Source organism: Myzus persicae, unplaced genomic scaffold, assembly GCF_001856785.1.
Source record: "Myzus persicae strain clone G006 unplaced genomic scaffold, MPER_G0061.0, whole genome shotgun sequence".
Classification (NCBI taxonomy): Eukaryota; Metazoa; Arthropoda; class Insecta; order Hemiptera; family Aphididae; genus Myzus; species Myzus persicae.
This window is the reverse complement of record NW_019102465.1, coordinates 137,943-153,879: the sequence shown is the minus strand read 5'-3', so window position 1 is coordinate 153,879 and position 15,937 is coordinate 137,943. Positions and strand designations below refer to the sequence as shown.

Here is a 15,937-nt window from a genome sequence, read left to right as displayed (position 1 = left end):
ATTTACTCAGTATTCCATACAAGTTTGTACACTCATTGATCTATATCATCTATATCATTTATAGCTATTAGGTAGGTACATTTTTATTCATTCATAAAATTATAACAGAAATTGAATAATACTTGATAAAATAGTATGTGTAGGTAATAATTTATTACTAATAAATTATAATTTAGTAAGTTGTTGACCATTCAGCGGCATACCCAGGATTTTTCATTGGGAGGGGGCTAAACAAAATAAATCAGAATTTAAAAACCGTTACCTTACACTAGGTCATTATTATTATATCCCATAACCATAATAACCTCTACAAGTAATTGATAATATGCAATATGTCTCTTTAAAAGCGTTAACAGAAATATAATGGTTTGTACTTTGCCTATAATCATGTAAGATATATACCAAAACAGGGCTGGGGGGGGGGGGGGGGGGGGGTGAGGCCCCTATAGTCCTCGTGGATACGCCACTGGTACCATCAGGTATACAAATACATAAAAATAATTATTTTGTTGGATTTCATCATTGATTAAAGTATTGAAGTATAAAAGTAGGCAGGGCTCGACTTAGAAAAATTAAAGTAGGGGACTTTTAACTTTTTAAAAAAGAGTGTCCCCATCACTTGTTTAAACGTTATGACCGCACACCCCTTCCCTAATACTCCTATTTAAATCATATCAAAAATATTTATAAATAATCAATTTAAAAAAAATATACATATTAACATAATATAGATAACTAGCTGAATAACCCGACTTCGCTCGTGTGTAGTTATTGCTTTCTCTAAATGAAATTCTTAGATCTGATGTTTATTGTTTACCTTCTTTTTTTCCGTCCTCTAGCAACATTCCTTAAATAAACGACATGAATTTTCACACGAAAATAATAGCACATAGGTTGTAAAGTTAGATTTAGTTTTATAATAATTAATAGTCGACCCCTGTGCGCTTCACAGCACCAAAACAAAAATGCAATAAAAATCATAAAATTTTTTCTTTATTATCAATTCAACACATTTGGGTAAACAATATTCTTTGTTTGTCCATTTGGGGCATACAAAATACACAAATAAAGAATTTGGAGTGCCAACTCTTGAACAGTATAGTGTATGGTTGAGCGTGCGAAAAACAAAGCTCCTCCAATTTCAAACCGCATACTTGGAACGTTTGTCCTTGTGCCTTATTGATGGACATGGCGAATAATAGGCGCATGGGGAATTGCAATCGTTTGAATTCAAATGGCATGTCTGTTGTTATCAGAGGAATACGTGAGATGAGTGGGAAGGAACTTCCCCCTTCGCTTTGCCAGTCAATATTGTGGTTTCGATTAAATTCGGCATCAATCTTTTTACAGCTAATCTTATGCCGTTGCACAGTTTTGTTGCATTCAAATTCCGTAGTAGAACAATTGATGAGCCGACCTTCAAATTCAAGCAATGCGGCGGCATACTGTTCGGTTCCGACGAATTAAAAAATTCAACTAGATAGTTGACTGCATCTTCATGTTTGAAAAAAACATGAAAACCTGTTGTCTCCAATAATAAAAACTTTAACAAATTAACAAACATTCTTATAAGATTATCACTGCAGTATCTATCACACAATAAAAATAGTGATACTCAATAATAATTTTCAAAAACAATTTCTTAGAATGTTTTTTAAGAAAAGTTACTTTAAAATACATTGATACCAAATCTCAATAATTATTTGTCAAAATAAAAAATAAAAAGCACAATAGTTTATATTGTAGTGACCAAAAGCGGTTTGAAAGTTCCACACAATTAGTCATCTCTGTATTTCAACTAGTCAATTTTTTCCTTAAATCTGAATTCTGGCCACTGGAGTATTTTTTACCGATATTTTTCACATTACTATTATTATTCATTACGGATTACTTATAATGTAATGATTATGTATACTAGTATAAGTCTTGTTTAATCTATACTTAATCCCATAAAGTATATATTGTACAATATTATATACTCAATGCTAATACATTCCTACTATACACATTACAATCTATATGCTTCAACCATGAGCCCATTGTATTTCTTATTTCTACTAGCTCAATAGTTGTGAGCTTATGACTGTTTGGTATTTAACATACTTATATTAGTATATCATCAAATGTTCAGTGGCTCAAGGCCCAATCTGATTCAACACACTAGGCTCCCTGGCCTCCAACTTTTGCAGTTAAAGGTTGAACATATTTTCATGATCTATTACGTTTAATCATTTTTAAATTTCAAATAAAATAAATAGTTAAAATATTATTAAATACTTGTATTTTATTTGTAATTATTATTTTAAGTTTTAATTAAGTAGTACAAAATACGAGTAGTTATTGTAACAATATTTGTAATGAGATCCATAATACACATTCAAATTTTTAAAGATGAACCTTATAAAATATGTAATTTAAATAGAAGATGTAACAATAGAAATAAAAATAAGTACAGTAAACTCTCGATTAACCACTGAACAGTGGTGTGGGAACCACAGATAAGCATATTCCCACATTGGGAGGCAAAAACTCGACAAAAAAAAATATGTCCATTTTTCGATTTAAAAATCCTTATACGGAATAGGATTTTCATCAACAATATAGCTTTCTGGGGCTAAGTCTTAGTCTTATGACTTAGTATGTTCTCTAATGATTTTTTATATTATTTACATATATATACATAACTCTTATAGTTCTGCGGGAGACTATAGATAATCGAGAGTTTAAAGTATTGTGTTATAATTTAGTAGTAGATAATTGAATTGTTAATTAACCATTAATAGATGTTTAAACATTCATGTACATGCTATTAATGGTCACACAAAGTTTAATAACAATACATGTACGATATTGAAAGCATTTTCACAGTAATACATTCAAATTCATTTTATAATTGAGTTAGCTTATGGAAATGACAAACTCAATAAATATAATTCATTTTAAATAATTGATCTATGTCGATAGTTTAAAGAAAATATAAGTAATTACATTATCTTGTTAATATACTTAAACAAAAGAATCTTAAAGTTATAAAAAAACAAAAATTAAAGACAGGAACCATTTTGACATTTCAATATTATCTAAGTAGGATTAAGTTGGAATAATAGAAAAAAAAAAAAAATATACATACATTTTACATAATACCATAGGAAGCTAAAAAAGAATCAGATCATACGATGTACTAACAAGGGTCATCAGTTGGCTTGTATAAGCTAACATGGGAATTTGACTGTTGAGCAATTGGTGGTGAATTCTGAGCTTCGTTTAGCGGTGGAACGGGTATAGAACACGGTTTTTCAGAGGTTTCAACACATTTCTTTGGGTCTTCAACAGTTTTGTTCGGTTCTTTTATTGGCAATTGGATGGGCGGGGTAGCTGTTTTAGAATGTCTATAGATGACAGAATTTTCGCCCAGAATAACAGAAGCGTGTGTAAGTAACGGCAAATTTATTTCAGGTGATAAATTGCGTACGTTATTATTCAATTTTGGACAAGTATTCACACCTAATTAAATGAAAAAAAATATTTTTAGTAATTAAATTTTTTCTAAAAATGTAATAATATTTACATTCATTGAATAATTGTTCTTGACTTCTTTTAGTGGATTCACCAGTACCACTGTCTTTGCTATTTGAAGAATCCAATGACTTATTATCGGCATTATTGATCAAATTTGAAGAAGGGCGCCTGGCTTTATAAACAAATAATACCCATATTGTCGATATAATTACTATGCATACAATTATTGCAATGACGATCAATCCCAGAGTATATTCGTGAATTAAACTTCGATACACTAGAAAATTTAAAATCAAATTAAAACAATATAATCTGACATTGTATATAATAATTAATACTATAATAATTTCAAAGAAAATTTTAATTTTACAATATATATATATTGAATCACTTCCTTGAAAAAACAATATACATTTTTATTATTTCATAGAAGGAAATATAACCAACATAAAAATATTTATAATTCACTAAATAAAAAATGTCTAAAATTAATACTATTTATATAGGTAATATACAAATCATTTATTGAATTTGTACTAGCTAGTTAAAAACTTAATTATACGATAGTTATCATTTTAATTATTTACAGTGAATTGTTTAATTTAATATGCATTATGAAATATAGTTTTATATTTAATAGCCGCCTTGATGAATTTTATAATTTGGTTAAAAATAAAATGTTAACAAGTACATTGTTAATAAAATATTCATCTAATTGGTGGTGATATTTATGAGCAAGTCTAAATACCTAAATATCTTAATAACTTTGTGATAACTGTTAAACAATTATCATTAGGTATTCTGCTTTTAATTTGATATTATTTTTATTTCACATTCAATAACTTTTTCATTTTATTTTTATTTTTTATACAAATAAGGTATTAATCAAGAAAATTTTTAAAATATATAAAGTAATAATTACATGGCATAACTAGAACATCAACTTTTTGACTATTTACTCCTAAAGAATTAGTTATTTCACATTGATAAGTGCCCGAATCATCTGTATTTGCTTCCATAATAACTAAAAGTTGATTTTCGGCAGTAAAAAAATGTCGATTGCTCAAGGTAAGAGAAATGCCATCTTTAATCCATCTTATTTTTGGTTTTGGAGATCCATTACTCAAACACTCTAAAACCACTTCTTCACCAACCCTGACTTGTTTGTTAGACATTTCACTTTTAAACCAAGGGGGTTCTGCGAAAAGAAAGGATTAGACAACAATAAATAACGTTGTATAAAAAGGAATAAATTTAATATTTATGTACCTAAAACATTAAGTGTTGCATTTGCAGCAATCATTCCAGCAACATTTTTGGCAGTACAGCTATATATGCCCATATCAACTAATTTTACATCTATAATTAAAAATACATCATCCCTAGCCATAACTTTCATACGGCGCTCTTGTGCAGCTGGAAAATCAGTTCCGCCATCTTTTTGCCAAGATATTTGAGGAGCAGGATAACCATTTGCAGCACATTCTAACTTAGCAGTAAGGCCTGTCTTTACTGAACTATTTCCAGGGACTTTAGCAAAAAATGGATAAACTAAAAATAAAAATAAAATAAATATTCAACTATTATTTTGTTAAATCCATTTGATACTTACCAACAACTGATAAAACTGAACGATTCGAATAAGTGATGCCAAATTCATTGGAAGCAACACATTGATATTTACCACTTTGTGACATTGATATATTATACAAGTTCAAAATGGAAAATTGAGTCATACCATTGAACTCAAAGGATGAGTAATGGTTTGTAGAAATCAATTCCAAATCGTGGTTATCCTTTTTCCAAACAAAATTAATTTTTTCAGCTGATGAAGAATTAACTCCACATTTTAAGGTAATGTTTTGCCGTTCAAGAACCATTTTTGATTCCGGATGGAATATTATCATGGGTTTAGGACTATTTTCAACTAAAATAAAAATAAATTAGTGTTGTAATTTAAAAATCAAGATTATTAATACTTACGGCATACAAAGTCTTTTAATGATACTTCTTTCAAATTTTTTCCTTTGTTTTTTTCTGGGAAGCCACAAAACGCATTTATGAAATCAAATGGTAAATTCTCAAATACATTTGGTTGTTTAAGCCATGCCATTGAGCAGTCACAAACTAGTGAAGAACTATTTAAATATAGATACACAAGTTTAGGCATAAATTTGAATGCTTCGTCTTGAATTTCTAAGACATTATTTTGAAGTAAATTTAATTCATCTAGGTTGTCTAAACCAGTGAATGCTTCTTTTTTAATGAATAATATTTTGTTGTTAGCTAAACTTAATTTTTTCAAATTTCTAAGACCAATAAAAGTTTCTTTTGCATCTTCAATTAGCCAGGATAAATAATTGTGATCCATTTGACTAAAAACAGAAAATGTAGTTTTATAAGGCAAATGTGTCTTTACAAATAGTAAAAATAATGATAATGGCATATTATACATAATATATATTATTAGATAAATTAATAAAAATTATTGAAATATTTAATATTGATGTTATAATATTAAAAAGAAACATTTAATAAATTGAAAAATATTTGTTGTTTTGATGAAAACAATAAATAATGTTACAAATTATAAATTTATGAAAGAAGCAAGTAAAAAGTTTAATACTGTTATAAAACTATTTAGTCTTAAACTTTTTTCAATACTTAATATAGAAGATACCATTAAAAAAAGTTTTAAGAAAGATCATAATATAATATGGATTTTTAACATTGTCAAATGTGTCTAATATAAATATTAGATATGTAATTATGACTAATTAAATATAGTATAAAAGTAACTTACAGTGTTCGGATCATTGGTGTATTATTAAATGATCCTTCTTCAATGAATGATAATCTATTGTTATTTAAATGTAGTTTACGTAGTTTCCTTAAATTTTCTAAATTATTCTTTTCAATGAACTGTAGTTTATTATAAGACAAATCCCTAAATAAACAAAATAATACATGTATGTATTAATGAAAGTATACATGAATATACATTATAGGTACAATATTAATATCAATATCAATTTTTTTAAATGTTTTTGAAGTATTGAAAAATAATTATTCAACACACTTATAATGTTTAATATATGACTTACAATTCTTCAAGCTCTGCACAATATTCCCATCCACTTTTTATTTGATCTATTCTGTTATAACTTATATTTAAGTATACGAGTGAGTTCAATCCGTATAACCAGCCTTTGGATATTTTACTCAAATTATTATCTTCTAAATGCCTGAAAAATATTTAGTAAAATATTCAGAAAAATAAATGTAACAAAAACCATTTAATCAAGTTGTCATTATTGAAAATTAATTTTTTTAAATTAGTTTAATAATGCATTTAAATATATTATATTCATGGTGGAAAGGCAAAAGGTCGTAAACGACATTATCTGAATATTTTTAATTTTCTAGGTGGAGCGAAAAACAAAATCACTAAAAATGTGGTCATGTTGTTATGACGTCAAATGGCGTTCATGTATACAAATTTATTATTACCAATAAATAATGTGGCTTATGATAAAATTACCAGAGATATGCAGAAATTGCTGCCCTTTGTACTAAGAATAACAAAGACAATATACAACCTTTGGCTTTCCACCATAAAATTATTATATGAAATATACTCACAATGATTGTAAATTTATCAAGCCATAAAATGATCCATCTTGTAAATCTTCAATTAAATTTTGTCGAAGTATTATTGTTTTTAAATTTACTAAGTCCTTAAATAGCAAACCATGAATGACAGTTATATGGTTTCTACTTAAATCGCTAAAAATAATCAATGTTTATTGAAATTAAATGAAAATGTTTTCAATAGACAGTAAAAGTTGAAGAAAAAAATTAATGTAAGACACACACATAAATGCAAAATCAATACTTACAGTAATTCAAGATTTCTAAGTTTTTTAAATAATCCATTAGGTAAATTGTTGAGCTTATTATGAGATATTTTTAACTCTGCTAAATTTGTCAATGTGTCCAAGCAATTTGCACTTAAGTTGGTGATTAAATTATTGTTCAGATTTCTAAACAAACAAATTTAAAATAAATATACAATAAAATCATTAATATCGTTAAAATCTATATTTTAGTCTATTATTATTGAAGAATGAGTTGAAATGTTGAAAGTTATACTAACAGTATTTTTAAATGGGTGGATTGTAAAAAAGTATTATCATCCAAAAATACTAATTTATTTTTGTTTATGTCCAAATTTTTTAAGCTAGGTAAATTTTCTAAACCTTCCAATTTTTCTATTTTGTTATGTGCTCTGAAATAAAAAATTTAAAAATCTTAGTATCAATATTAAAAAATAATATAATTAAACTTACAAATTTAAATTATGAATATTCGATTGGTTTACGAATATTGGAAAAGATGAAATTGAGTTCTTAGTAAGTTTCCTGAAAACACCAAACAAAAAGTCAATTGTTAAATTTTTAATAATTTATTGAATATATATATATAATAAGTAGGGCTCGGAAGTTGATGTATTTTGCATTTTTTTTTGGAACTTTTTAGACGATGCTCTCCTGGCCACAAATGTGTTTCATTAGCATCTGAATCTGAACAACTAATTTTTATTTTGCATTTTTTGGTGTTAATTACTTTTTAAGTCATTTTTTGACATTTCTAGTCATTTTTACTGATTTCATACTAGTACACTTCTTATCGTTTCTTGACTATGCCAATAACTTATAACTTGGAAATAAGACTAAGATTGGTACCTATCCGATTTTATCTCGCCGATTACATTTGATGTTATCGTGTTGTAGTGAATATTATTATACCTGCAATTTATTTATTTTTTTCCTAATATTCGATTAGTATCCGATTTTATCTTGTAGATTACAGTCGTCGGGTTGTTTTCATGTAATAGTAAATAATGTTGTACCTACATTTTATTATTATTCTAAAATATTTTCGAAATGCCAAAAATTAAAACGTCGGTTAGTGTTCATCTGCATGCATTTGTGTTGGAATTCGGCGACGATATTTTTTCTTTCGATGGCACAGTTCTTTACTGTAAAGTACGTGAGGTACAAATATTTTTTATTTTTTATTTCATTTTTAATTCATATTTTGAGCAATTTGTAAGCTTTGATAAATGTATATAGAATTGTGTAGTAAAATAGAGTAAAATATTTAAAACAATGTATTTTTATTAATTTAAACAAATATTTTTAATATTTTTAGGTCATTTTTTGATGTTTTCAAGGTCATCAACTTCCGAGCCCTAATAATAAGTATTAACATTTTTTTGAATGATGTTAATTCTAAAGTCTTATACAAATAAATGATAAGATGAAAGTAATAACTGACTATGGCACACAATAGTACAATAAGCACTACCTATTATGTATGGACAACATAAGTCGAAAGTGAAAAAAAATATTTTAGTGCATCACATCTAGATTTTCTATTTAGAATACATTTCCGATATATATTTTTGATAATATAATTTTTAAAAGTAACTAAATCGATAATGTTAAGAACTGTTACGATTTCCTTCAAATGTTACTAAATATGAAGAGCATGTTCAATGAAAAATTAAGTTACATATGATAGTATGATCTGTACTCCGTGCCAGGAGAGAACATTACCAATTTCCGCATTCAGACTGAAGACAGCCATTGACCCTAGGCTCAATTTCCCCCTTTTTTGTAGCGATAGTTTAGGTTAAATTAATAAACCTTAGTCGTTGAGTGGAGGACAAATGAATTTAGGCGAGTAATGTTCTTTCCTGGAGCAGAGTATAGTACAAAAATTAACTCCTAAATTTTCTATTGGAACTCCATCTATGATAATTTACTTGTGGTTCAAATCATTTTTTAAAAAATAATTGTAGTTATTTATTTAACAAAGGTTATGAGCTTTATGCTAAATTCAAATGAAACAATTCTAATTATTGTCCTTTAATAAATTTTAAGTAACTTTAGTAATTGTTTAAAAACTATGATTTGAATTATAATTATATAGTCATTGTTTTAACTGCAGTTTCAAATAACACTTGCTTGGCAAAAAAGTAGACCGAAACCACATGCCAAAATGATATGACATTGGTTAGGTACATTTTAATTTTGGTTCATTCACAAGTTTACTATACTTCAATCAAAGGAAATGTTAGTACATATTTGTTATTCATATTTAATATCAATGATTAGAAAAAAAAGTAATATTTCATGTGAGTTATAGATTCTGAATGGAGCAATGAATGTATTCATTTTACAATGATGTGTTTCTTTTGTATGTCAACATTTTTTCTAGTAAATATAATGCTCCAAGCATTTATTTGGTAGAAAACGGTATCTAATTAGTATTTTTGAAAGGTCAAATTGAAAATTCACAGAAGTTTTCAAAAATGTCAAGAGAAACCATAGTTGAAAGAAATAGGTGATTTTTGCCCAAAATAAATTTAGTTTTTTTGATGTAACTAAAAATCTAATAACCAAGGATTTTTTAAATTTTTACCAGATGTTTATATTAGCATATTCTTTACACCAAAGAAATATTAAAAATATAGCTCTTTTAAGAGAATAGGCATACAATTAGATTTGTATTAGTTAAAAATAATTATAATCGATAACAACATTTTATTCTTTCAAAAAACTTAAATTTTTAATACAAGATTACTTCAGTTGTTAGTCGAATTAAAAAAAAAAAGTTGAGCATAGTCCACAATATTTTTTTTGAGCTTCTGGAGTAAGAATTCTGACAAGACTTGTCAAAATATTGAAAATGTGCAAATTATTTTGAGTTAGAATTTATAAAAAACTTTCAATTTAATACACAATTCCTCATAATTTTTCCCACTTTTCCTCTAAAAAATTTCAAAATATTTTTGACTCATTTTAAGCTTTATATAGACATTTTAAAACAAAATGTTTTTTCTATACATTTTTATAAAATGTTGTATGGGTCAAAAAGCTTGATAATTGAATACAAGGTTCCTTAAGTTGTTTTCATAAATGTTTTTTTTTTTTTTTTTGGAGAGTTATAGTTTATTTTATTTTATTAGTTAAGTAATTTATAATCTATACAACATTATGTACAATGAGAAAATTTGATAGTTAATATAATATAAAGTAACAGAATTTAACATTTGTGGGCAGGCACTCAGCAGCACCACTCGACCGTGAACATTTTGATGTCGTGGTTTTTTTTTTATTTTATTTTTTTTTTTGTAGGTCTCTAGGCCACTGTCTTTTGAGTCTTCTGCATACATAGCCAGGAAGTAAGGTGCAAGAAAGTTGCTTTATTAATGGATTACTGTGAGAGTTTAAGTTGGAGTGAAATTTAGAGTAATGTGCTTCTGCTAATTGATTGAGTGTAGGAATTTTTAGGTCTTTGTGAAGATTATTGTTTGTGAAATACTAAGGAGAAGATGTTATTAATCGTAGGCAGATAGATTGAAAAGCTTGAAGCATGTTGGTGTTAGAGGGCTTTGCAGAGCCCTATAACTGAATACAAGCTGGTCGAATTATTGATTTATAAATAGTAAGTTTATTAGAAAGGGAAAGTTTGGATTTTAAGAGTGGTCTAAGGATATGAAGTCTAGAGTTAACAGTTTTACGTTTAAGTTTTATGTGTGGGCTTCAGGTTAAGCGTTTGTCGAGAGTTAGCCCAAGGTATTTAACTTTGTTTGTCTTAGGAATTGTTATATTGTTTAACGTAACAGGTGGAGAATCGAGATTACGTAGTGAAAAAGTTACTTGAACAGATTTAGTTTAGTTTATTTTGATTTTCCACCTGTTTGCCCACAAGCTGATCATGTTTAATTGGTTTTGGATCATTTCGCTGGCTGTGACGTGGCTTTCGTGGGAGGCGGTTATAAGCGTGTCATCAGTATATGTACCTAAAGATGTAAAAAATGTCTTGGGTATGTCATGAGTGAAAATCGAGTAAAGGAATGGGGCAATGTCGCTTCCTTGTGGGACTCCGCCTCTAATAGTGTAACGGGCTGAGTAAGTGTTGTTTAGGCAAACAGTAAAGAAACGATTTGACAGATATGATTTTATCAAGAGGAAAAGAGGGGCGGGGAATAAATGTTAAAAAATATTATACATGCATAAATATGTTTTTTTCATAAGCATTTTAAGTTAAAAATTTAACACAATTTGCTATCTATTTTGTAGTCAAAAATTTAGGTTTAAATAAAGGTTTTTCATAAGTAGTTCATACAATTACTAAATCATGTATAAACAAACACGGTTCTTTTGTTATAGATATTTGAAGTTCAAATTTTGATAAAATTAGATGTTTGAAGAAAGAATTAAAAGAAAGTTTTAGGTTTTTTGTTGTAATTAAAAAATATTATAGTACAAGGTGACGATAAAATGTCAAGATTATACACACATACACTAATGTTCATTTACTTGTCACATATTGACAAGTCGCCAAAATACCATCATATTATTGTTATTTCCCCATATTTTTCTCTTTAAAACATGGCTAACAGCAATTTCTTTAAACAACCTAACAAATCTTGTAAAGATAATTAACCACAATGACTTATACAAAATCAAACATAATTTTACCATGAATCATAATTGGTTATCCAAAAGTATGCACACGAAATACGGAAGTATAAAGGTGTCCTCTTACCAGTCTTTTAACTCAGGTGATAGAAAAAATTTTTTAACACTAAGTGGGTTTTTAAGCTTCGTTAAGATGAAAGTTAAATAGAAACCAACTAACTTATTAACTTAAGATTAAGTTAATTTTTTTTTTTATAAATAGCCATAAGTTAGAGATTATAAAATTAAAATACCACTTCACTGTTAATAGGACACTTCATAGTTCAATCAACATAACAGAAAAACTGAACAAGACTCACAATAAATGACAATTGGCAATATATAAATATGGGTACATATAAAAATTGAAACAAAATATTGAGTATGAACATTAACCAATCTCAAAATATTTTAAACACGAAGTATAATTAGGTAATTTATAATATTTTGTATCATAATGACAAAAATATTTTAGTATTTGTTCATCTAGAAACAGAACTTGTTATTATTATATAAATGCATAAAGTTAAGTTTACTGAACAATAATTTAGGCTATTGGCAATAAGAATTACAATTTTAAATTTTATTTTATGTATAGTAACTTTGTTAATTGTATCATTTATAAATTAACTTTATAAAATTAATAAAAGGAAGTTGTAATTCATTTATCATTAATACAAACAAAAATAATTAAGTTAATAATAATAAAAAATAATAGAGAAAATGTATATAACTGCACTTCAACTTTTATCTTGTTTATGCAAAGTAGTAGCCACATGGTGTCCCTGATAGACTACACTTTAAAAGGCTGGTTAAGTCCAATCTGAGTCACTGTTTGGCCCATCAAGATTTTCACTTCTAAACAGCCGTTTACATAGTCACTGGGCCAAAATAACTTTTAAAATTGTTACGAGCTTACAGGTGGCTAATCATATTTTAAACATAAATTTATTTTCACCCACACTCATATGACTGGCCCACCGAGATTTTCTCAGTAGCTAGCCTATTCAATTCGGCCCTAGTCACGGTATATGGCCAACAATAAGTTAATTTTAAAATTATCTTATCATAGGTTAAACTATTACAATATTATTAATATATTAGGCAAATACTTTATAATCGTAATATATATAATAATAGGTTCATCTAATTTTGTTGAATTATTGATATTTTAGATTATATCAATCAATACCTCAGCACTAGGAAGTGGTTCAATAAGTACATTTAAATCTCAAATATAAAAATAAGTTTAAAAAAATACATTACACAAGCCTTCATATTGAATTTATAGTTTTTTATTTAGAATTTTCTAAAATTGTATACCTGTATCATAATTAATAACTAACAATAATAATATAAAATGTAATTACAGTAGAAAACCAATATTATCCGAACGAGTGAAAAAAAAAGTATATAAAAATCATTCCATACAATTATTATTAAAAGCTGATTATTGGCTATAGCCGTAGCGTCAGTATTTTGGTATGTATTAATCTATGGTCAATTATCTGGATATTTGCAGATTCGGATCATCCTTCACAATAAGTAATCGGGATAATCAGTGTTCTACTGTACTAGGGTAATTACCTATATTGTTATCAAATAAAATAATACTTACAATGTTGTTAGTTGTGGGTAACTATTAGTGTCGATCGTCAAAGTTCCATGAATCTTATTTGAACCCATATCCCTAAAAATAAAAATGTTAAATTTAACCATTGAGTTATTTAGTTACAAGGTCTAGAGTACAGTTTTTAATGATTAAGTTAATTAAATTTAGGTACTTTATCTAGAAGAATCCTTGAAAATAAATTCAGACTAATATTTTAAAAAAATGGTTCATTTAATTTGACTTAAGGCTATAATAAAGTCCAATCATGTTAAGTAAAACGAGTAAAATCCAAATTCTAGGGCAGATTAGGTTGGATTTAGGTTTACTAGTTTAGATTATTTTGAAAATCTATAGGCTACAGTGCTGTTTGTTTGAAGGGCTATTTAATATTATTATAAATGCTCCTGGTAGGTACTCTTATTCATAGTAAAATGGTTTTTTTTTTAATTGCAACACCAATTGTTGTTACTTTATTTAGAGAATATATTTTTTTTAAATTTTTAAACGTTTAAATTGGCATAATACCTACCTACTAAACTTCTAACTTTTTTAAATTTAATTTAGTACAATCGGTTTGTATGGAAATAATATTAAAATATTAAGTACATAGGTAATATGATATTGGACTGTTTTTATAATAAATAAGATATTAAAAAAGAAACAAGAACATTTATTTAGTTGATGATAGATTATGTGCAAATGGCTAAATACTGGTGGAAATTTGGTTTACTTACAAAGCTTCTGCCCAAGGTGGCATCCCTTCTGGAAATGAGTTGATCATTGATCTGCTACAGTCGACAAAAGTACCGAGACATATGCATTTCTTAAAACAGAATTCATGGGCATTGCAAATCAAGACTTTGTAGAAAAGAGTCGACACCAACCACAAGTATGCAACCAACATGATGGTCTCCAACAGTTACACCATACAAAACGATTGAAGTCTCAGACGAACAGATGCTGCAAAAACGGCGAGTACTAAGCGTCTATCGTCGGGCCATACTCCAAATTCAACAGCACAGCACAATGACGAATAATTCTTACACCTCATGTCGGCTACCAATTCGAGGGATCCATATTTTTTCGTTCACATCGCGAGTGCACGAACACGGACTGACGAAAAACGAATTCCCGAGGTAATATTCAATGCGCGTGGAAGACGTTTTCCAAGCACGCCTACATCATTCGAATTTCTGGTCGTCACTCGCGCCGGAAGAAAGGAAAAAAAAACGCACGAAGCACCGGCTACCTACAGCGGCGACAACCTACTAAATACAGTAAGAACATCAGCCACGGTAATGACTAATGAGAGAATGAAGAACCGTTATCACTAATTCGTAAACGATGTTGATAATAGTCTTTTTGTTTTTTTTTTCGTTGTTGTTTAAATTTAAATAATACTGCAGCCTGTAGGTTTCGTCAAGGACCTTCTAGACACCGTTACCATTTGTGGGCGGGCCCGTTCGCACCGTGCACAAGAAATTCTACACCGGCGGCGCAGCGGCTGCCGACCGACGCGACACCGTCATCGTGCCGAACCGTGTAATATTATCATAATATACTAATATTATTATTATTATTATTATTATTATTATTATTCTTATTATTATAATGCCTCGGTATGCGTATCCGGTGGTTCGATTTACCATTTAGTGGCATTTACGAATATTTGTTGGCCAGCGGTAGACGCTTTTTTGAGAGATATTTCTATTAGCGTCACCTCTATGCGCACGTGATACATATATGATTACTTTGAGACTCATTAATCATTATGATTAATCTATGATAGGTACATTAATTATTAGGTATCATCGTGTTCAGAAATGTCAGCACTAAATGCATACTACCTAGGTCCTGCAGCAGCCTATTAGGCATATTATTATATCATAGGCACTAATAAATAGCCACATAATGTAGGTACAATTATTATAGGTAATATTATATTATAAGTCTTGCACTGCAGCGTGCAGCATAGCGTAGGTTTTTATAAACATTTTCGATTGTTTGACGATGATTCGAAAAATTCCTTTTCAAAATCATATAGGTACTGCTTGTGTAGCAGTGGTAGGTAGGATAATAATATGTATAGGTATATTCTTTGTTGGTAGGAGTGGTGGTGGTTATGTAAATATAATGGTGTTGCTGAATGAATCACTGTGTGAACCCACCCACCCACGTACCAACAATAAAAGATGTTGCACCTGTTGCCCTGTGACCCGCTGTATTATGATCGTCACCTGCGTCTTGCACATAATATTATAATATATTTAAT

General features: G+C 28.2%; 1 protein-coding gene across 1 annotated transcript; it reads right to left on the bottom strand.

Annotated features, from left to right (window-relative positions):
• Positions 1-3,127: 3,127 nt before the first annotated feature.
• LOC111032209 (leucine-rich repeats and immunoglobulin-like domains protein 3) lies at positions 3,128-15,080 on the bottom strand. Its single transcript, XM_022312457.1, has 14 exons — positions 14,400-15,080; positions 13,672-13,743; positions 7,869-7,940; positions 7,676-7,807; positions 7,419-7,562; positions 7,162-7,305; positions 6,624-6,764; positions 6,323-6,466; positions 5,503-5,894; positions 5,132-5,446; positions 4,789-5,070; positions 4,442-4,717; positions 3,569-3,796; positions 3,128-3,504 (listed from the first exon to the last, which is right to left on the bottom strand). The coding sequence occupies exons 1-14, from the start codon at positions 14,567-14,569 to the stop codon at positions 3,182-3,184; spliced, it is 2,835 nt and encodes a 944-aa protein (XP_022168149.1). The 5' UTR covers positions 14,570-15,080; the 3' UTR covers positions 3,128-3,181.
• Positions 15,081-15,937: the final 857 nt, after the last annotated feature.